General features: G+C 34.4%; 2 protein-coding genes across 2 annotated transcripts in view; one reads left to right on the forward strand and one right to left on the reverse strand.

The window, feature by feature from the left end:
• LOC124629528 (CUGBP Elav-like family member 4) overlaps positions 1-24,881 on the reverse strand; it is a 572,069-nt gene that overhangs the window by 519,239 nt on the left and 27,949 nt on the right. Inside the window, exon 2 of the mRNA XM_047162943.1 lies at positions 11,334-11,416. Within this exon, the coding sequence (XP_047018899.1) occupies positions 11,334-11,416 (83 nt within the window). The remainder of the gene's footprint in view (positions 1-11,333; positions 11,417-24,881) is intronic.
• LOC124629527 lies at positions 4,074-5,976 on the forward strand. The gene has a single exon (XM_047162942.1). It carries the CDS (start codon positions 4,152-4,154, stop codon positions 5,661-5,663), a length of 1,512 nt encoding a protein of 503 aa, XP_047018898.1. The 5' UTR covers positions 4,074-4,151; the 3' UTR covers positions 5,664-5,976.

A 24,881-nucleotide genomic window follows, 5' to 3' on the forward strand; every position in this document is an offset into this window, starting at 1 on the left:
ATGGTTCTAGAGAATCTAAAACATCACACAAAAGTTTATTTTAGAAGTTAGGGGTACAAATCGCGTGAGAAGAATCACTGAAAACTTCATACCCATTACAAGGATTGAATTCAACAACATTTTTAAACAGCAGTAATTCATACAGCCTTTGCGGTGTGAAAATTGTTGCCTTTTTTATTCGTCGGTTTACGAGTGAAGTAAGCACGAATATTAAGGCTTTGTAAGTGAAAATTTTATTGTTAGCTCGTGTCGTTATTTCGAGGAATTCTGTGATAGCCATTTGTGGTTTTTATGCTGTGTTGTGTAAGGGATGGGGGAACGAAATAATCAAAAAGCTCGCTTTAATACATTTCTAAGAATTAGATTAAAATGAATAAGGTATAAAATAAGATTCTTCGCAGCAAACTAAAATTTCACATTTTTTTATTTTATTTTTGTACATAATTTTACTATTACTAATTAGGGGATCATGACCTTTAAATTGTTTTTTTTTCTCACGAAGTTTTACCAACACGCTGGATATTATCATATTATTTATGTGCGTATCTGTGTGTTTCATTTTTCTTTGAACAAATCATGCCACAAGATCAAATGTGCCGCATTCGTTTGAATTTAATTTCGATGACGAATGGTGTCGAATGAATACAAAAGAAATGGTTCATGACTAAAATAGAAGACATTTAGGTCTTGCCACAGTTTGTTTGATATAATGTGACGAGTGATATACATAGTTTTTTTCTAGTTTTATATTTGATATTTAATGAAAATAGTACTACTGAAAAAAGTGGAAAATGAAGAGGAGATATTTAATTTCAAAACCTCTGTATTCATAATTCCCAAGCCATTTTCCCTATTAGGCATTTATTTGTGGTCGATGCAGCGTGTCTTCTACTTCCACGTCTATGTATCTGACGCCATCTCTTAAGTAAGACTCTTTGCAACCATGTTTTCTGACGCGACGCTGTACTAATACTTCTCCTGCATACTGCTAATTTAGGAAGTTAATTTGGTAACTTACACTTTTTAAGAACGTACATTTTTGTACCCGTCAAATCCTTCCACAATCCACAAAACCTAACATTATAAAACAATCCACGTATATGTATGTTCGTATGATTTTACAAACTTCACGTACGCAAATAGCATATGTATGTGTTGCTATCTTCGCGAGCCAATCCCCCGGAGGCTTGATACCGACTCAAATTTACCTATGAAAATATTATACTGCATTTTCTATGAGCGAGTCAAATAGGTTTTTGTGGTTACGAGTGATAGACGTAGTGAGATGTAAGAAAAGTGTGAGATGAAATTCTGCAGTATCTAGAAAAAACATAAATACCTACAAAGGTTCTTGTTTGTAGTTTGTTTAAAAAAAGTTTGGTTTTGGGTCATCGACCGGGTTGAGAAGATCACATAGACAATCATTCAATATATATTACTGCCTCTAGAATAATAATAGCTCTTTAAATTATTATTATTTTTCAATAAAAAATTAAGACACACAATCTCGACATATTTTTAAATCTCATTTATTATTTACCATATTGAATTGTCTAATATTTGTCTTTTAAATTGTTGTGTGGTTAAAAGTAAAAATGTGTAACTTTTGGAACATTAATCCTTTTTATTATCAAACAGTGCATTTCACAAGATGTTTCTTTAAAAATACAACAAAAACTATAGCTATGATATATTTAGCCCAACTGTCCCCAATATAGCTAATGAGGGCTAGTAACTATAAATTGTAGACTATTTTTATATTATGTCGAAGAAAATATAAATAAATGACGTCTAGTATGAACGAGTGGTGGAGAATCTAATTTTAGGGTCGTGGTTCGTGGATCGATTCCTATATAAATGAAATATTTTTGAAAGAAATTGTTTTTGTACGTAAATCATTATGTTTTGATATGATTTACTGTACATGATTGGTGTGTATGTTTTTTTTTTTTCATAGTTGATTTGTATTTTTTTATTTGTTAATTTGTTACACAACGTAAACAACTATGGTAAGCGTAATTAATACATATTATTTACCTACTTTATTGGCACTGCCTTTTCTTTATCGTCCCACTGCTGGGCATTCACTCATACATGAGAGGTTGGTGCTTTACCCACTAAGCCACCAAGATCTACTTATAAAAAAAAAAACAAAGAATGAAATACGTACGACATAAATAAAACATAATCGCTATTTTTCTTTCTCCGCAATAAATCAAGAACCCTTCTTATCTACCAAATATATAAAAACTCTGCCTAACGAATACGGAACTTACATACACATTTTTTTAAACCATACACTGGCAGTCATATTATAAACATACAAGAAATGTTAAACAAAAAACGTTCATCCCGAAATTTTCTCCATAAATCATTGAGTGCGGTAAAATTTTATCTCAACGATTTATTTTACCTACTGGGTAAAGGGAATTTTCACGGCACAAGAGAGTATCATACACAATAATAAGGAAATGTATGAACTTCCTGTTATCTGTAAAATTGGGGAAAAATAACTATAAAAAAACATGCACATGTTTTTCGATTTTGATTCTTGACTATAAAAAAGAATAAGAATTCTTAGATGTTGATATTTTCTTCAATTATGCAACTCATAACTTTTCAAGGGATAAATGTTATATACCTACAGTTACAGTGAAACTGCCACAGCAAACATCTATAATCATGTCTCTTATTTCAGTTTCTGAAGTCTTAATTTTATACCCTATTTTAACTATGCCCACAGCTAAATCTATTCATGATTTTTTGCTAAATATTTTTTAACTCTAAAGAAAATGTAATGTGGATGCAATCGTGTGGAGCCAGTAATTACACCACATGTTGGAAAGGAGTGCCAAAATTGTACCGCGCAATAAGCACGCCTTAGCTGTACCAGTTACCACTTGGCGTTTAGTGTGCACTGCTCTTAATATTCTGTACCACAAAGAAATGTTGGTCTAATTTTCTTGTTTTATCTAAGTTAAATTCTTGCAAAATTTCAGTATCAATTAGGGTACTGCAAAAGATAATTTTGTGTAATTCATTGTAGCCTAATATTTGACACACGTTTACCATGTGTAATATAATCTGATGTATGTCTTGAAGCAAATCCAAGTTCTGTCTGAAGTCTTTCGCTGGTATTTCAAAGAAGCTGTAGCTACTTTAAGCCAAAGCACCGCAGGTATAACCAATCCCCATTAACTTTATCAAATACGAAGCATTTTTCCCAATAATTTGTCTCTCAAATCCGCAAGCGCCCCGACATACTTACACTGCGCGGCGTAATGCGAAAACGGCCGCACGCGCCCGATGTGTTAACCTCATTATTTATGAATGCTGTTATGGGCTCAAAATTTCTTACGCTTGAATTATTTAATCTGCTTTTCCATTACGGTTTCGCTAAAATGACACAATTTATATTCAGAGCGGACGCTCAGAACTCAGGAGTATGACTTTATGGAAAGATTAGGGATGAGATCAAAAATTAAAATACGTTACGTTCCCGTATCGTTTGCGCTGCGTCGGTTTTACGAGGATCGTTAGCGCGTGAATAGTGACGTGTGCTAAGCATAAAATAATTTCATGTGGAAATTATGTTACGTTACATTTGATTCCCGACTTTCTTTGGGATTAAAATGCCTACCTACCGCGGGAAACGTAACCATTTAGTACCACTCTTTTATACAGCAAACAAAATTTCCAAAACAGCTATTGAAAGCCAGTCCCGTAGCCCAGAAAATGGGCCACTTTACGCGTTCGCATTTGGTATCAAAACAGCTGAGATATTACGTCACAACATGCCACAGAGCGTCAGTAGCGCATTGTTGGTTAAAGCACAAAAGGTATTTTGTACAATAGAATTTGCTGTTAATTAGCATTTTCGACAAAACAACACAAATATTCAGAATTAACTTGGTAAGTGGTAAAAAGCTGACGTTCCGTAGGGGTAAAAAGGACCGAACTTTACTGGCACAATTCGTTTCTCCGTTTAATATAATGTAGTATCTTAAACCTATAAGCTGGGATTCAAAACGTAGTAAAATATTAATTAACTTTATAATTCAGTGTGGCGCGAGTCGTGGAGCTGTGCGTACGCGTTTATGCTTTTCGCAGCTTTGTAACGAGTGATACGTCTAAAACGGGTTAATCAAGAAATGGGAGAAAATTCAAGTGGAACGGATTTAAGTGATTCAGAAATAGTAAAGAGATGTGAAGAACAATTGATTGAGATGGAAGTTGAAGGTGTAGGGATAGAAAAAATAACTGATGGAAGAGCAAGATCTGTGGAGAAGAGAAAACAAAGAGAAGATGACTCAAGTGAAGATGGCTTTATAACTGTAAATCGAAGGAAACCTAAACGTTTAATAAGAAGTGATTCTACGGATACTAGGAATGGTAATGAGATTGAGAAAAATGAGGAAAAGGCAACGAACACTCATGAAGTGTGTATTACATCGCAGAATGAACTACCTAAACCTATAGCCATGGCTAAGTTATTAAGCGCTGAAAATATGAAGAATATTCTGAGAATAAAATATAAAAGTTCATTTAAAGCTATGATTCAGTTTAAAAGAATTGAGGATGCTGAAAAACTACTAAACTGTCAGAAAATCAAAGACATGGGGTTGAGGTGTCAATCAACTCAGGAAATGACGACTTCCTATGGAATTGTGAAAGGTATTGACCTTGAATTAAACGAAGACGAAATTAAGAATATCTTAAAATCAAATACTGAGGTTTTATCAATTAAGAGACTACAACGACTGAATTCGGAAGGTAAATGGATTGATTGCGAGTCTGTAAGAATTAGTTTCAAAGGTGATGTATTACCTCAATATGTCTATGCATACGACTGTCGTTTTATAGTAGAAGCGTATACTTTCCCAGTGACACAATGCTCAGGATGCTGGAAATTTGGACATTCCATCAAATTTTGCCCAGCTAAAAAGATATGTTGTCCTAAGTGCGGAGGAAATCATGACAATTGTAGCTTGGAAGAATACAAATGTCTTAACTGTAAGGGGAATCATTTTGTTTTGGACAGAAAGTGTCCCATGTACATAAAAGAAAAAACTATCAGGAAAATCATGAGCGAAGAACAACTTACATACAGAAATGCCCTACAACGTTACATGGATAAAAAACAAGAAATGAATAAAGACACAATGGACACATCACAAATTACTAACACGCAACCAATAATCCCACCTAACTCCGCTACAGAAACATATAGTAGTGTATTGACGAAAGCCTTGGTACATCAAGAACTGCATGAAAATAAAAATAAACAAGAAGGATTACGACAGACCGAAAAACCAGCGGCAATAACAAATAAAGAAGTCACTTCAAAACAGGTTACCACGAAGAATACAAATAAAACATACAATAACAAAAATGATGATATTTTTGAGCTGCGGGTAGATGAAGAACGTTCTACATCACAAAGAATTGAGGAAGGTCCGAAGAGGAGCGAACAACTATTAGATAAATTTGAATGGAAGAAACTTTGGGAGAAAATAAAAAGTATTATTAGATCCGAGAGTAAATTTGAAGAAAAAATTATATCTTTGTTTAAAATTGTGTGTGAGGAACTAAAAAATTTTGTAATTAAGTTAATATTAGGGGAAGAAATCTTGAACAACATAAATTGTTTTAGTAATGGATAGCTTACAAAAAATAATTAAGTTGAACATATTTCAATGGAACTCGCAAAGTTTACGTCCCAAGCTTGTATCCTTTTCAGAACTTCTAATTCGAGAAAATATACATATCGCAATTATAAGCGAAACATGGTTTGACGGTGAAGTCAGTGTAAATATTAGCGGATACAATGTATATCGGAATGACAGATATGACGGTTACGGTGGTGTCGCTTTGTTGGTGCACAGGTCAGTGCAATCTCACCTAGTGTCATTAAATAATAACAATGTGGGTATCGAAATGGTCTGTATTAAGTTATTAAATTGCAAGGACGTAGAATATGTGGTGTCGCTTTACTGTCCCTCATCCGTACAAACACACCTGTCTGACTGGAATGACATATTCTCACACTTTACAAGTAAAACAATAATAGCGGGGGATTTTAACGGACACCACACTAATTGGTCTGTTAAATCGGATACTCGGGGTACACAAGTTATGGATGCAGCGCTAGATAATGACTTTATTTCTGTAAACAACGGCCAAGCGACTCGGGTTAAGTTAGTGAATGGAATTTTACAACAGACATCGCCCGATGTCTCATTTATTACCTCTGATGTTGCAATTAAATTTGATTGGCAGGTATTTAACGAAAACTTGGGCAGTGACCATCTTATTATTAAAATGACGGCTAATGTATTAAGTACTATTCATATCCATAAAAAAAGAAATTTTAAAAATGCTAACTGGGGTGATTACCGGGAGACGATTAATAGATGTATTTTAGAATTTAGTGAAACTGCTTGTAATGTTCAAGAAATGTATGATTTTTTTATTACTACTATAGAAAATGCGGCGAACAAACATATACCATATTACAAATTAGTTGAACAGCCGGATGAAAGGTTTAAACCTAAGAATTATTGGACCCCTTATTTATCGCAATTAGTTGCACAACGAAGACTAGCCTTATCCACTTTCCGCAAAAATCCCACCCCTGAAAATTTAATTAAATTAGAAAAAATTACTTTAGAATCCCAAAAACAAATTAAAAAATTTAGAAATCAAGGTTGGCAAAAATTCTGCAGTTCAATTGATGAAGTTACGTCAGCCCCTGAGATGTGGCGAAGGATGAGATGGATGAAGGGTTTCAAACATCAACGCCCATGTATACCGTTTGAAAAACAAAATGAATTGTTACGGTCCCTAACTCCAGACTATGTTTCTAGTTGTATGCCCTATTTTAGTTCTAAAAATGAGGTTTTAGAAATGGATTTTACTATTCAAGAACTCGAAAATTGTTCAAAAAAGAAGGACACGGCTCCGGGCTATGACAGTATTTCTTATTCAATGATTTATAATTTACCCAAAGTAGGAAAACAATTTTTAGTTAAAATCTTCAATTTGGTATTTTCACTCGGTATTGTTCCAGTCCAATGGCGTAATATTGTAATCATCCCTATTCCTAAACACTCAAATAATCTTAATACAGACATTAAACTACGACCCATTTCTTTGATATCTTGCATTTGTAAAACCTTCCATTTAATGATCTGTAAACGTATTGAATGGTTCGTAGAAAAGAACAAATTAATATCTCCATATACGGTAGGATTTAGGAAGTCACAATCTTCATTAGACGCACTTTCTAGACTAGTATCTTATATACAAATCGGATTTACTAAAAATGCTCCTACAATCGCATGCTTTTTGGACATTGAAAATGCCTACAACAATGTGCTAAATGAATCAGTTACTAAAGTGCTAGATGAAATCCAAATTGGTTCTAAATTTTGTGTGTACCTTTGGTCTTTTATAAATGAACGACATTTAATTATGAAATCTTGTAATAGTCAAGGGACTGAATGTAGATGGACTAATAGAGGGTTACCTCAAGGGGATCCGCTTTCCCCCCTTTTATTTAACTTGGTTACTTACCGAATATGTCATCAAGTGCAGAATGTGATAGTGTCACAATATGCTGACGACTTTGTTATCTACATTAGTAACAAACAAATCGCGGAATGTGAACATGCATTACAAGATGCTCTCAATTGTATTGTAGCCTTACTGGGTGAGATTGGACTGAGTTTGTCGTCAACTAAATCTAACTTTTGTATCTACAGCAGGGGTCAAAGACGAATATTGCCAACTCTGAAGGTGTATGATCAACCATTAAATATAGTAGAATGTATTAAGTATTTAGGACTTTGGATAGATAGAAGTCTGCGCTGGAGAAAACATATTAATGAATTAATTGAAAAATGTACAAAATATCTGAATATATTAAAAATATTAGCGGGTAGCTCATGGGGAATTCACACCAAACATATGCGTAGATTATATATTTCTATCATAAGAAGTCGGATCGATTATGGGTGTTATTTGTATGATTCTGCTGCAAAGACACATGGTTATAAATTGGATAAAGTGCAAAATCAGGCCCTAAGAGTTGTAGGGGGCTTCATTAGGAGCTCACCAATACATGTGATGGAAAGCGAATTGCACATACCACCACTGTTTTTGAGGAGGCAATATCTCTGCTATAAGCATATCCTGAAGTCTCGATCATGGACAAACAATTTAAATATTAATATAATTTCAGAATTAAGTTCTTTAATAAATAATAGTTACTGGGTAAATAAAAAGAAACCGTTGCTAGCATCTACGCTTAATGAATTAAGTCAACTGAAAATTGTTTCCTCAGATGTTCTCAAAATGTTTACTCTGGATGTGTGGGTGTCAACCATACAAACTAAAGGAGTTATTAGATCTGATCTAGAATATATAAAACAATCGAAAGAATGTTATGACCCTAATCTATTGGTAAATGAAGTCGTAGCAGAATTAAGTAGTAAATATAAAGATTTTGATAAAATTTTCACGGATGGATCAAAAAATGTTAATGGTGGTGGGGCAGCTTTTTTTCATACTAATTTAGATTTCAAAGCTAGTTTTAGAATTGATGCAAGTGTTAGTATAATGACGCTGGAACTCATTGCAATATACAAGGCAGTAGCTTATGCTTTCAATCAAAATTATTACAAAACAGTTATCTTTACCGACAGCAAAAGTGCTTTACAGCATGTAGCTCGATGCGCCTCTGGTTGCAGAGGTGCATCGATAGCTTACGACATACTTAGAATTATTAGCATTATTAATAAAGACGAAATCAGAATTATATTGCAATGGGTTCCAGCACACATAGGTTTAAGAGGCAACGAGGAGGCTGATCGGCTGGCGAAATTAGCGATTAACGCAGAGAATAACATTTCTTACTTACCTGATTACTGGGAATATGTTTCTAAAATAAAGAAGTCTTGTTATGAGAAATGGAAAAATCATTTCAACGAGATTTCGAACCAAAAAGGTATATGGTACAAAATTATTCAGAGCGAACCTCCTCGTGCGCCCTGGTTTGATGACACTGATTTGAGTAGGAGTTTTATCAAAATAGCTTTAAGATTGCGTTCTGGGCACTTTCCATCAGCAAAATTTGCTTTTCTAATGCGAAAGGCAACATCTCCAAACTGCGAAGTTTGCAACACAATAGAAGACGTGCAACATTTGCTGATGGAATGTGCTAAGAACAAAAACGAAAGAGATTCATTGATTAGGGATTTTAATTTAAATGTTTTTGATCTAGGGCTCGTTTTCACTATTTTAGCGAATCCTAAATCAAAAGTTGCAAAAAGATTGTGTGGTCTAGTACAACATGTTACTTAATAACAGATTCCTAGATTAATTAAAGGTAGTTCAATTTATAATCCAATTTGTAGTTCAAGTTGTAAGTAGTGTATAAGATAGATTATAAGTTTATCTGTGTAATAGTAGCGATAAGGTACAATGGGGTTGGCGTATCCTTGTGGATAAAAACCCCTTATAATTTTAAAGAATAAAAAAAAAAAAAAAAAAACTTTATAATTGTAGCAATGTGATTTTCTGTACCATACTACTATCATTATCAAGGATTGTTATGTTAAAAGGAATTTGTTTTTTGTCATGATTTCACTCCAAAATAAATAAACTGATTAGGTCTCATGTTGGAGACAGAGATAGGCTAGTTTTCATTCAGGTGTTGGACGTAGTATCCTCGACACACAGACGAATTCACAAGCAAAATCTAGTTTGTTTATAAAGTCTCAATAAAAAAACTTAATTGCACCAAAACTGAAACACGTCGCTAGTTCACAATATTTTTAATCCAATAAAATGACAACCTGTCCAAATCGTGCTTGCATATACCATAAAGGTGTTTGTCGAAGCGAGGGTAGGCGCGATATTAATATGCTTGCCGCGGAACGGGCACATGTGTACCTTGCCTTACACCTTTTTATAGGCGCGCATATTTTAGGGTTAAAGAAATAGCGGATCTATCGGCTGTGAATATGATTGAGGACCCTATTTGGTTATGGTTGTTAAAGTTTTTAGTAGGTATAGGAACAAAAAGAAATATTTTCTTCCCATGTATTTTGTAGAAAATAATGGCTGTGGGACTAATAGTAATGTACCTAATTGTTATTTTATTCTTAAAACCACCGAAGAGGTCGTCGACCAGTCTTAAGAGGTTCACCCCCTCATCTTAAAAAATAATAATTAATTGTTCTAATCTTTATCTCTTGTAACTACAACAATATAACTCAAAGTAATTTCAACCTAATTTACGTGTACATTTAACTCATTCATTATACATAAAACAATTTATTTCCTTAAATTAAATGAACTTATTCGGACGAATCTTGAATACTGAGTAGTGGGTTAATTTAACATTTCGGCTTTAAATACAATGCGGAACGATTGATCTAGTCATAAATTTGAATATTATAGCTTAGTTGTTTTCCATAATAAATACTATTAAACCTTTAAATATTATGTTCTACCCGCAGCTTGCCTCTTTTTGTATCAATGCAGTGGTGTATATTGAGAGGAGCTTCTTTGTAATCGCTAGAAGCCTTAAGGGCCAAAGCCTGAGGTGGCTGTCGTATTGTTCGAAAGAGTGACTTTTAACCCAAACCTTTGGCCTTGTAACCCAAAAGGACTCCAGAAATAACATGGGATTTTTTTGTCAGAAAGGATCTGACAGTTCCTTCTACTCTACTCTCAGATGAATGTCTCACTCATGCTTTCCCCTGCTTAAAAATTTTTTATTTCTTTTTATATTTAATGCACTCTTCAAAATAGCACCTTAAGTAACTTACATGCCATTTATTCGCAGTATTATTCTAAGTTCTTAGTCCACGAAACTAATTTTAAAACCGTCTACCTAGTGTTTAGGTTCAATTTAGCTAAAGAATGAGAATGTGAGAGCCTTTTCTCTTCATATTCAAACAAACCGGATAATAAATTAGGTTCCACAAAGGAGACTTAATTACGTAACGCAGGTTCTTCAGGCAATATATTTACTACACTTAAGACTATATAAGACTCCATATATTGTAGTTATAATATTTCAAACATTATTTTACAATATTGTTCTTTTTGGCTCTGAACAACGCGCGAGTTGGTACGCAGACAGCATATTTAGGAAACGATTAGCTAGCGTCAGAAGTTAGCTGCGAACCGGCATTAAGTTTGGCAACAGTTATTTTTCGCTGTGTATTAACTATAATAATGAGAGAAATGAGTGTATTTATTTTGTAATAATGATGATGAAAAGTCTGTGTTTTGAAATTATTGTGTTAAATACTAGTACTTACCCCTGGTAGTGTCCGTTTCTCATGTAGAGCCGATTGAGCACTCGACGCGCTCTCCGGATTGAAGTATGTTAAAAATGCACACCCTGTAACAAACACAGACAACTGTTATAGCAATGGAAAGATATTTTTCTTGATTAAAGTCAAAGATATAATTTGTACAACGAACACATAATTTAAGTGTAGACAATTAATGATAACATATTTTACTTTCAGCCAGGTGAACTGATAACCATACACTTTTCAAGTTTCTATTGAGTGAGTTTGTTTGGCAGCTATTTGCGGGAAAACAGACTAACCGATTAAGATGAAATTTTGTATTCAGATAGTTGGTTATATGTATCAGCTACTGTTATTTAAGGGAGAAGCTTTCCCAGATAACAAGAAAAATAGCGGGTAACTTTTAAGACATACGATAAACTTACCAATTAATCACCCAAGATTACAAAACAAAAGCCATAGCCAACAATACAACAATTACTTAGTCCATAGATACGGTAACATTATCTGTCAACGTAAACTGATACATGTACGTAATCAAGGCGACATCATCATCGAATTAGCAATAATTCAGTATCAAGCAGTTAATTATAATTGCTTCTGTTCGTAAGTGTTGACACACCGGGTTAGTAGGTAAGGGTGGTGTAACACTTAGCTAATATCTGCGTTGAAGTACATTTTGATATTTGCTCAAATATTAGGTAATGAGAATAATATTTACATAAGTAAAACTGCATGTAATATGCTTAGAAACATTAAAGAAAGAAAGTTAGACCAACATATTTGTCAACACCCGCCTGTCGTTGGTACTTCTCTGCGCACGCCGATCAAAAGTAGTAATATACTCTTCCTCGATAAATGGGCTATTTAACACTGAAATAATTTTTCTAATCAGTTTAGTAGTTCCTGAGATTAACGCGTTCAAACCAACAAACAAACACTTCAGTTTTATAATATTGGTATATGCAGAATTAGTGTAATACCAGCCTAAGATGCTATACAGACTGTTTATATACAGTTGAGTAATCTGAAACTGTGTAGAATGAAATAAAGTCCCAAATCGGTTCAGTAGTTTTGGAGATTTTACGGTGGAAATAAATACTAGCTTAGATTAGATGTCTTTCAGTAGATTTTTTTGCCGTCCAAAAAATTTATTATCTTCCAAATACCTAAATAAATCATATCCTACACTATCAAGCACTTATACCACATTATACCAATAACAAAACAGATAAAAAAATTAAAATTCCGTTGCAGTATGTCGTCGAATCGCATCTGATATGTTCGGATTACACTCGAAGCTTTATTTGTTGGGAGGATGTCGGCCGAATAGGAATGAACCGATCATGTTATGACGTTCCGTTACACGTAAGTGCGGAGTCTGAGTGGTGGTGATGATGGAATTGTGGGATGTTTTAATGTGTGCTTGTTGTGATAGGAATGTCTTATTTGATTTTGTAGTAATACTTGTATTAGTCTGTGAGTTTGTCCGTGAAAAAGTATCAAAACAAACTCTTTTTCTCGTTTTGGTATCTACCTAAAAAATATATGGATTATTTACAATCACGAAGATAATATAGTGTCTGTAATATCTAGCTAGACCAAAAAATATTAACAATCATTATCTCCTGTACTGCCAAGCTGTCAAGAAAAGTCGTATAAGACTTTGTTCCAGGAATATTGGCAGGCAGGTTTTGAATGTCTTTCACTCCAAGGCTCAGGGGCTCGATCAAAGAACCATCACTTGCAATTTTGAGTTGACATTAGAATGACAAGAAAAAAAAAGAAATTTTGAATTGAAATTAGACAAAAAACATATTATTATCTTATTTTCATCATCACAGATTTTTACCAAAACACAACAAAACAAAAGCACAGTGATAACACAAACATCACTTAATAATTTCGCGGCGGCGCCGTGGGACCTGGAAGATCGCCCTGTCATGTACCGTGTCTCAGCCATTTGTCTGTGTCACATTTTAAAAGGGCACTACAGTACATTGAGTTGTGTGCATTTGTATGGAGGTTTTAGATATGTTTTTGAGGTTGATAAAGAGGTTAGATTATATGGTAAAATGCTATTTTTGTTATTAAAGTGATCGAAATATTTATTGCTAATGATCGTAATAATCTTTTGAAGTCTGTTTTTTAAGATGAATCCACAATGACTCAAATTTTGGATATCTCTTGATGTCATATAATGAAATCCATAAGACATCACTGACTTTTTCTATCTGCAATATTAACAAACAAAGTCATACAATTAAAGTCCCAATTCGGCCCAAAATACCCCATTCGAAACCAATTTTAATTGAACGGACAAACGCCACAAAATTAACACCTAATAGCGACCCCAAACAGCTTCATTACACAAATAATCTCGACGTCACGGTTTCTTTACTCAAATAATCCCACCCAACCCTAACATTAACAAATAAACACAATTCAACCCTACAATTAATACCCACAATAATTAACTTTCCGTCCCAAAACGGGACATTTCTTTACGAGAATAAACGAAAGCCTTACTTGGAGCTTTAAAAATTATGACTTGGCAACATCGAATGGACCGGAAATGTATAGGCGCAGGAAATGAACCCGTTAGCACAATCCAAGATGGCTGCCAGGAAACTGGCCAGCCGATTTATTCGTGTTGCTGGACCATAGCAGATGAAATGCTCCATTATGACGTATGGTAATGCGTTCCGATGCTTTTAAAGGGTTAACTGTGATTTATAATATCTGCCGATATAGATTTAGTGAGGTTTCGGATTAGAAGTGCGGTGTGGGCTGGTTTAGTGGCCAATAGTGTCATTGTTCTTGATTCAGCGCAAATGTTTTTGTGTGATTTAGTTTGTGACTCATTGTTTATGTTCACACTATTGTTGTGTTTAAACTTTCGCAGTTAGCTTACTTTTATAGGACTGGTACAGTAGAAACTGAGCGATTGAATATTTTGATATACAATTATTGCAAAGCCGAAAATCGATCTCAGTGGCGTGCACGTCGAGAGGCCTATGTCCAGCAGTGGACTGCGATAGGCTGATGATGGATATACAAAATAGGCATACTAAAAACCATTTTTCAAATAACCATTTTTTGCGAAACCTCTGTGTGTTTACTTGGCCACGTAAGTAATTTATTAGGCTTTACCAAAAAAAAAATGACTCAAAGAAGTTTTCTAAAAATAACACACGATACTAATAGTCAAACCTATCAACACATACGTAACATGACTAACGCAGTGCAGTATTTAGACCACGTTGTTAGCAACGAAATGCGATTGACAGGCCCTGTGTGACATGCAACTGTTGCTAACAACAAAACCTGTCAATCACTCCCATCTGGATTTTGGATCAAGTTACCGAAAACAGTTTTTCGTAGATTTCGAGTACGAAATAGGTTTTACTTTTCGAATGTAGCGTTGTTTGTATAGCAATGAAATAACTTCCCAAAAAGGTAAAGGTTCTCAATTCATCCGAATATTTTTTTATTTTAATTGATAAAGCTGGATTTTTTCATTAATCATGGATGAAAATTAAACCAATTAGTTGAAAAAATATATTCTCTTTATACATTCCGAAACATTGAACTAAGCCCAAAACTCTGCAATGAATCTAAAAATTAATTTCATAAGTTCCAAAAATGAATCCCACATCATTTCTGCAGTGGAGTTCTGACACGATTTTGAATATAATTTCATTAGCTGCGCTGCGAACAAAACGAGTCTGTTTTGTTTGATCAAGCACAAAGCTAGGAATACTACTATTCTTGTTTTAATGCTAAAATTGCACGTGCTCTCATTTTATTAGATAATTTTCAAAGGATTGTCGCGGATGGTCAGTGTTGCGGTTGCATGATGAATTTAAATTTATTGGTTTACTGTTTGCTTATGCAATGTTATAGTAGTGTTAATAGGATTATTTTTATGTTTCTTTATAAATTTATAGTTTGTTAAATAAGTAGTTTTGTACTCTTCAAATATGATTTTTTTACTTAGTTACGAAGAAATTTTTAGGTGTACTGTATTCAAATGGTCAACAGTGTTGTGTAGACCATTATTAAGCCTTGTAGGCGGTAGGCGGCGTGAAGTGCTGCCAAAATTTTTACGTAACCAAGCCTAAAAGCCGTGTAATTTCTGTTTTAGGCTAAACAGTTTAAATTCAGCGCATTTTATCAACAAAATAAATTCAAGCGAAACTCATTCGCGAACAACCTGCACATCTACGATAACACGATTTTGTATAAACCGATTGTAGCGTATCAAATAAGCGCAAAAGCACGCGATTAGCCCACCACGTTAATTTACGCTGGCCGGTCGAATTTGCATCGACGCCGGCCGCAACGAGCCCTGCCCGCTAATTAGTAGTTAGCCGCTTTTATTTCCGACCCAGCGTTATCTAAGCTACTGTAATCTGCTACTGTTACGCCCAGCCGTGCCTATGCGGCCTTAACATACGGTTTTTCGGTGTTTAAAAAATAAGATGCCATTTTTTTTCGGTGTTTGCAAGTCTGCGGTCTGGTTGCGGTAATTCGGACGATGTATTGGGGGCGTTGAAGCGGAAGGATAGACCAAGTTTGTGCGCTGAAAAACCTACTGTTTTTCTGCTTCGCCAAAGTACGCTTGATTAAAGTAAATGTATTTTTACAGAGAAAGACATGTTATTTTCTAAAATTTACCAACTGTTACTAACCTACTTTCTTATGACTACGAAAACAAGAGACCGAAATAAAAGTTTCATAGTCTTAAAATATAAAGTTTTCTCTTTCAAATAAACCTTGTGAAACAGGTAAACTACTGTTCTAATTAGTTTTCTTTGTGTACTCCATCTCCACAATATTCAAAACTACGAGCACACTGTACAACCAACAGACGTATCTTGAATTTAAACTTATGACTACAATAGTTCTTGAAATTTCAAATTAAATGAGTTTTATTACCTTACGAAATATCTACGCTTGAAGATAAGTTATAAGAACCCTACCGTAATTATGTCTACTAGACAAAAGAACGCCAACAAAGTTTATTTTAATGAGAATATGATCCCTAACTTATGAATTTGAATCGTTAATGAGAAAAAAATCCGTAAAAACCCGAAGTCTACACTCGGGAAAAGTTTCCTTCCTTCAGAAACGAGTGAAAAGATGCAATGCTGCAGGTTCGGTACAAAAATATTCAATAAAAAATACGTTCTAACTCCTTTCGCTGACATTGAAAAAGCTGGCTTAAGGGTAAGATATTAAGACTGATTTTGGATCGTAGAGTGTTTGGAGTAAGGTTGTTTTTTGTTGGGAGTGGAAAAGTTCGCTTTTAAGTTTACATTGTTGGGTGAAATTAGTTCCAGTTGAATGTCAGAAGAGATATAAAGTGTGTTCTATCTAGTTGGTGGGTTGCGTGCCGGCCGGCTGCCGGTCTATTTGCATTGAAATGATCGGTCAGGAAGCCGGTAAGATTGTCTTGAGCACGTCATCATTTGTTTACTTCGTCAATATTGGCTTTTTTATAGGGTTTGCTCACGATTTTTAGGGTTGTTTAGTGTGCCAAAATACAAGTATTTTCATGTAAACGGTTTGACAAGCGCTATTCGAAGATTCTTAGAACATAATAACATGCTATTATGTTTTGAAGGAGATTTACAAAAGTTACCTCTCCTTCTTGGCCCAGGTTCGTAAATGTAATTCGAGTTATTGTAATATGTTTTTTATCTTTCACTCACTATTTGGCCATACTCTCACATAACCTCTTATGCACTCCACATTTCTTTAAGTCTACTAAAAAAAATATCATAAAAATTACTTATTCACATGCCGAATAAAAACCCCTTTTAAAATCGCTCCACCAAAAAGATAAAAGCGCACAATCATAAACGGCTTTACATTTTCCCATTTAAAGCGATGATAGCAAAAAATAGCGAAATTAAAAGTTCATAATACAGTTTTCTTTTGAAAGTAATTCGATCTATTCCGAGGCGACGCTGTCTTGAGGCGCCTTAACTAAAGGCAGCGATGGGTGCCTCGGCAGAATTGCATTATCACGGTGTTTTAATTAGCTTTCCGCTAGAAATATGTAAGTACTTATACTTTGGCGTATGTTTGTTAAGAAGTATGGTTTTTGTTGGAGAGTCTTTTGTTTGTGTGTGTGAGTAGTGTTTTGTTTTTCTTGAGTTAGGAAGTAGGTTTTTCTGTTACATTTACAGATAAGAAGGTCCTCTTAATTCGAATAATATTGTAGACAAAATATACAGCTATTTCAGGCTTATTAAAGGCTTATATTATTCATTTATAATGTTCACTCAATATCGCAGACTAGTCCTAAATTCACCTACCCACTAATAAAAAGTATGTAAATCGCATTAACAGAAGTAATTCACTGAAACACAATACTCTTACTAAAAACACTAAGTATAAAGCTACACTCGCCGCCACACAAAAGGAACTAGATTATCTAAGAATTCATTTCGCAACATTTTCTCACACTCCATAAATTTTCGTTCTAACCTCGTTTGTCACTTTATACTCCATAGATCCTCATTCCAAATATAAAATGTTGCTTCTACCGTAAGGGACTTTGTAAATACAAAAATGAGGATGAACGTAGGGAATCGTATAAAATACAATATAAAAAGTAGGTAGGTATGTAATTTCTTAATAACAATGTAAACATTTAAAATTATTTTGACACTGATTTCGAAACTATCTAATATATTTTATTTTATCCATGCAGGACCAAATGGATCTAAATTAATACATAAAATATTACATATAAAAAGTTTTCCAACCTACATAATTCAATGACTTAAGACGTTATTAAAAAAACTCTAAATAGATTTTTTGGTACATAGAGTGATCTTCTCAAATACTAATCAATACATCGAAAATCAAGAAACAAAGTCATGACATGTTACATAAGGCTAATTTGCTGGCTTTCAGCCTATCAAACTAGGACACGGAAAAACACACCTCAAATTGACCATCTTTTCGGTTTTAGTAGACACGCTTCAGTCTTCATCAAGTCAAATTACTTATCTAGTTCCAAAAAGTCCAACTACAAACTCTTTTCTAATAAAAACACTGCAGCAACTTAGAGGATATTAAAACTAAAGTTGCCAGTAATAATCCAAAAGACAAGGCATTAAGACACTTTGCTATTAGCACGTTAATTAATAGAGAATTCGTCGCGAAATTTATTGCAGTCCCCGAGCAGTAGACAAATGAGTAACAAAAACTATTTAGGATAATCTTGTTGAAGTTTATAGTGTTGAATGAGTTTGTACATTATTTAATGGTGTTGTAGCTTAAGGCTGTTCTTTATTGAATAGAAATTTGAATGTTTAGGACTTTATTTTTCAAAGTATTAACTATGTTTCAGTCTTACTTGATTAAATACGTGCATTCATTTTGATATTATATTTCAATTAATTGTTATGTAAAAACAAGTTCATAAAATATTCAAATTTAAAAATGACCCGTTCAATTTATTGTCTTGCCGACATCCATAAAATTCAAAAGACAATCAAATGCTGTCTTCCAAAAGTCAGTCCTAACAAAGCCGCTTCAATAAACTAAGAGAATTTATATCCCCGAAACTACACACGTTCGTGACACAACATTGTAAGCCCGTATTCTCATTTTTAATCTAAAAACAAAATTCGTGGCCAGTAAAATATAATCCACAATCTTGTTGATCGGCCGCGGGTCGTACGTTCATTTGTTTATTGCCCTGCATCGCCCAACGGCCTAAACTTTTTGCCGGTCGTTCCAAGCTAAATTCTTTCTTGGTAATTTGCACATACCTAGCTACCTTGCTGTTTGCTGTTTCCTTTCGGCGGCAGATTTGTTGGCTTTTTTACAACAGTGGCCAACGTTTTTCTTGTTTAATTACGTAATAATACAGTGGATTCCAGAGCTCGGTGTTTTTGTGGCCTTTCTTTTGGCTTTTTGTACACCTTTTTCCAGATTGAAGTTTCGGACGTCAAGGCTTTTTGTTTTTGCTTTCGCTTTGCTACTTTGTTTGTAGTAATTTTGAGCCTTTGATCTTGTTTGAGGATTAATAAATAAAGAATGGAATAGTTTTATACATCTCCGTCATTCGATTAGAAAAGTGGAATTTAGTAATTCGCTTCTTAAAAATCCAAAGACAAAAACACAATTTTATACAGTAATTTACAAAACCTATCTAAAAACCTCCATAATTTCCACATCACATACTGCAGAACCAAAGTAGGAACGTCAAAAAAGGCCGAAAAGACCGACCCGAAAATAGGAAACAAAAAACGGTCAGTACAGCGTAAAACACTAGGTCTGGTTCACACAGTGGGCTACAGTTTCGGGCCCGGGTTAATCCGCAGCTAGCCGCTCCGGGAATTAGTATTCTTCTAGCGTCCCCACGCGGAAAAAGTTGGACTTAAAATTTTGAAGTTGCATATTTTCACGGAGGTAACACTGAATGTTTGGATAGAGATATCGTGGGTTTGTAAATAGTGTGGGGAAAATTATTTATGTCGGATTTGTGGTCTTTGAGTGTTGTACACAGTAAAATATAAGAACGAATTTTTCGTACGTTCGTTCTAACGTAAACATTTGTCTTTCGTTAAGCTTGAATTACTCATGTACTAATTTATTTTAAAATAAAAATATAAAATGCTTCTTTTTCATTTTGCTTCATTTATTTATCTTTTTCCAATCCACTAATACGATAGTATACTATGAAATCGTAACCTTTTCATTTCCTTAGCATGTCTCTGAGCTCTTTCTCAAATAAAATGGCAGAGTTACACTGATTATATCTCTCTACTGACTTCATGACTTTAACCAATAAAATCTAACATCTCATTCCCCTTCAGAACCAAGGTCAAACCAAACAAAATTACCCAATAACATCAAACAACTAAAACTTAATTTAAACGACCGATTTATTCACATTGTAGTTTCTCATCAACAAACTAGCGAAATACTTCATAATTCTGAATATAATTCCATATAACATGTAGTTACATTGTTTATTATTTAATAAAGTGGAAATCCCACAAGTTTACGGCTTCATCGCAGTTCTGAAGTTACTTAGCCAAATGGCTAGAGTTTGTTCGCTCAACAATTTACATTCGTTTCATGATACGAAACAACTTTCCACTACTATTGTTCGCTAAAATGGACACGCTTTATATTTGCGATAGAAAGAGGTTTTAATTTCATTTTGGTGTCATGTCATTGTGTCATAATTATGTAAAACTTGCTGATTTGATTACCTTATTTATTCATCCTTAAGAAATATATAAACGAGTATGGCCAGGTTAGGTCGACAAAAAGCTTTATCACGATACTTCTATATGAGTTTACACAAACCATACTATCAGACATTTTAACAAAATATATCAAAGGCGCACCTATTCTAAAGAATAAATAATTTGTGAAAAATTAAAACAGAACATCCTTTAACTGAACCCACATTAAGTTCTATCTTTTCCAGTTGCATGATCTCAACATAGTAAGCACTAAGTATATCTGATTCCTCTCAACGCCATGACGGAAGAATAAAATGCCATATTATGGCTGGCGGAACAGATCATATTCCTGCTTATAAACGCAAGATTTTGGCACCAGTCCAGCTCAAAACTGGATTGAATAAGAAAACTAAATAGCTTCATAACTACTAGGGCTTACATCAAACAATACAATAATTTTTACCTCTAATTATTCATAGTAAGTCTTTGTAAGTATTGTGACTATTTTTAATTTTTTACAGTGGTAATACACGCACAATTTTTTTGCAGTGGCAATCAATAACGGTGCGATATGGTCACTGGCAACTGAATTGCATTTGCGTCGCGATGCAGGGAAAAAGAAATGGGAGTGCGTGAGCCTTATCGCGTGCGTGAGACGTTCGTACTCCCCGGTAGTGCTACTTACAATTAGTATAAACAGTTGATTTTTTTCCACTTAAGTTAATGCAGGAAGTTAGGCTGTACAGTTTTTTACACATGGGTATTTTAAATGTGTAGAGTAAAACGTGACTTTTGTAGGCACAATAGGTTTTTACAGTAAGAGAATAAGAGGGAGCTTTTTTTTTCAATTATTTAAAAATATTTGGTGTTTATTGGACGATAAATGAGAACCTACAAATGGCACACGTAGGTAGGCACTACTATTCTTTTACTATCATAGAGAAGTAATGATATAATAGAGTACATACACAGTCCTGATGATATAGTGTGTAGTGTTTCCGATCACACTCACAAATAAAATATATAAAAATACTCAAACCACTATCACCAATAATCTACAGCCCAGACAAAATAAGCGACACCCTTCAACCTAAAAACAACAGGCATTTACTTCGAAAGTAATACCAACCTTGAACCCATAGATTTATTGTCAACGTACAGCGTTCGCGCTCCGAAACATTCTTGGTAATATATATAAAAATAACAAATGATATGCCGTGACTGTACCAATTTGTTCTGATAATATTCGGCGTTCGGCCCGACCGTGATACAATCAGCGTTTGGGCAACTAAGGACTTGGTGGCAGTGGTCGCGGGGAGTTTTACTGATAGTTGAAATTAAATAGAACTATTTATTTTGTCATTTTTTTTTTTGGTTTTGGTGTTTGCGGTTAATTATTTTTTTGTGATGATTTTCGAATTCCTGCAAAATATCTAAAATGGCTCGTTGTCAAAAATGAGTTTCAAATGGCTCATACGAAAATTAATTATTATTTGCTTTTCACGTTCATTAGGTATATTTCAACCGATAAAATTAATTCAAGGAAATTCGAAAATAACGTTTCTTATCTCCTATCTTCAAAACGTCAGCACAAGGATAAAAATTAATGACCCCAACACCACCAGACAATGAGTCTCAATTACCTCTTTAAGCAAAAACAATCATACACCCGTATTCCCAATACACATACACACACACACAGAAAACAAAGCTACCCAACTGCCGCTATACAATACTCAATACCCATTCCCGCTAGCAATAATCGCTGTCACTGGGACCGCGCATATTGTCAAAATTTTGCCAACTCTAATCGCTAATCGCACTGCTTATCGCACAACTTCTTGCTGTTTATGTGTTATGCATTTTCTAATATTAAATTGGAAACGGGACCGTTTTCATACTAAACGAGGGTCATTTGAAATTATTTGGAGTCCCGTTGAGAGCCTTTATGAAGATTACTTTTGTTCGCTTGTGTTTTGTTTTTGGATTTTTATGTTTAGTGTTATGTTCAATGTATTTAATTTGAAATTGAAAATAATATACTTATACTTCGTTTGTGCTTGACTCTGATGTGGATGCCTGGGGGATGTCGAAGTATTTTATTCGTAATGTAAATATTACAATATCCTCAGCTCTTTGACATGAAAGCGACTGATAAAGTAATGAGTCAGTTAATTTAATTCATGTATTGAATTAAATCCTTTTTTATTTATCTTTTGTAGAAACCGTATCTGTTAGTCAGTTATAAAATTGCCCAGCTGTTTTAAACTGCTATAAAAAATGACCTTTTACCGAAATGTTTCAATTATTTCAAAATCAGACACTTTTCTCCGAAATCACTTTTTTATCTTCTTAAAAAACTAAATGGAATAATTCTTCAAAAACACACGAAAATAATTAAAACACGTTCTTCTTAACGCAATGTGAAATGTGTCAACGAGAAAACTCAACGTCTTGTAAACGACTCAGTCCAATTATCATGGCGTGCCATGTCGTATGGGAAGTGAAACACCGCTACTTAGAACTGATTTATTTTTAATATGCCAACATTATTTAAAACTGTGGGAAATTGTATATAATTTTGTTAATATCAGTAACGGCTACCGTGGTTAAGTAGGCCTCTTTAACCAACGAGGCAGTTCGGCTTAAACTAATATAATAAAATGGAAACATATTTTGTTTGTTTGTACCCTAAAGGCTACGAAACTACTAAACAGAGTTGATTATTTCATCATTCGGAAGCTAAACTATCTCCTAGTAACATAGGCTGTATTTTGTACTGATACGGGAAGAAATTCCCGTGGTATGCGACACCGCGGGAAAGCAGCAAGAAAGATATATTTAGATGTTTCGTATCACGAAAGCGGTTCAACCGTTCTAGTGTGTGTTAATGTATATGCACATTGTATTTGTATGCGTAAGCTCAGGAGCTCTCAGTAGTGGTTGAGTCGCCAAATCATGTAAAGACAATGTGCATGTATGCATACATTTGCACACAGAATCATGGTTCAGCCGCTTTCTTGAGGTGGAACTTCTTTACTGGTTTAAATTCCTGTCTGGGCTTGGATTATGAAGTTGAAGCAATGCTAGCGTCCTGGATTTAGCTTGCTTAACTGCTTGTACGCCTCTAATTATAAAACAATAGAAAATCAATTGTGTCTCGCGTATATCTGCAGTCCGACATACAACGGATTGGTAATTTTTTTCTTTCACTTTATACGAAAATTGATGTATACCTACATCCCATAGGTAACCTTTTTCATAGAGTTTGCAGCAGATTTTTTAGAAGCTGTTGAAAGCACATTTCTTATTTAATGAACATAAGATTGACCCTTGGCTTAGTACAAAAAGGCTATTAGCCTAGAAACCAGGATACTTAGATCTGGATCATTACGCAGAAAGTTAATAAAAAATAAACATCGCCTTTTTCCTTCGTACATTTTAGAGGTCATTTTCCTTCATTCTGTCATAAAATGGATTGACCTCCAAGTGCTTTTTAACAATACGACTTTTTTTAATAGAGTTGAAAACGAAATGTCTTTGTTATGTTTTTTAAAATAAGGCCAACTAATTGCCCGTAGCAAGAGATACCCTATAATATTACCCGCTAATAAATATTGTGAAGTTGTTAAAATTGACTATTGAATAAAAATGACTTTATTTCTCAAAATTGAATATCTAATGCCCTATTTGTCTCCAATTCCCAAAATAATTCCCGGAACATTACGGAGTTCCCTCGTAATGGCCGGTTGCTGGCTGATTAATGCCAGCACAATCTAATCTATAATTTAATTCAAATTATCGAAACCCCGAAATCCCGGGTTTCAAAAGTGCGAATCCCGCATATTTATGCCCTCAATTACGACCGCCAACTTTGGAGGCATTCCTCGGACAACAATTATACAGGGATTAAGTCCGGGACTCATAACAGTCCCGGGGTATCCCGTTAAATAGGTATAATGTGCACTGGCCGGATTAAGCATGGCGGATCATATTATCCTTAATTGTACTTTTAAGTACAAGTTTATGGCTGAGATTATACCTTGATATGGTGTTTGGTGTTGCTAATTAGATTTTGGGTAAGTAAGACATTAATTACCTAATTGTGGTTACAGTAACCTACCTACACTTAATTACTTACAACATAAAACATCGGAATATGGAGTAAATACAAGCTCAAGTGAAATAAAAAGAGCTAACAAGAGCGAAAAACTCCGAAAACACCTAAATACTCCCACCATCATCAAGACTCAGCAAAAAACTAACTCAAGCTCCATAAACTGCCATTACGAGATGTAACGACAAAAAGCATAGGTAGCAACGTCAGCAA

This window comes from Helicoverpa zea, chromosome 4, assembly GCF_022581195.2.
Source record: "Helicoverpa zea isolate HzStark_Cry1AcR chromosome 4, ilHelZeax1.1, whole genome shotgun sequence".
NCBI lineage: Eukaryota > Metazoa > Arthropoda > Insecta > Lepidoptera > Noctuidae > Helicoverpa > Helicoverpa zea.

Excerpts from the sequence above, each read along its gene's own strand:
- LOC124629527 (XM_047162942.1), top strand. The coding sequence starts at position 4,152 with ATGGGAGAAAATTCAAGTGGAACGGATTTAAGTGATTCAGAAATAGTA.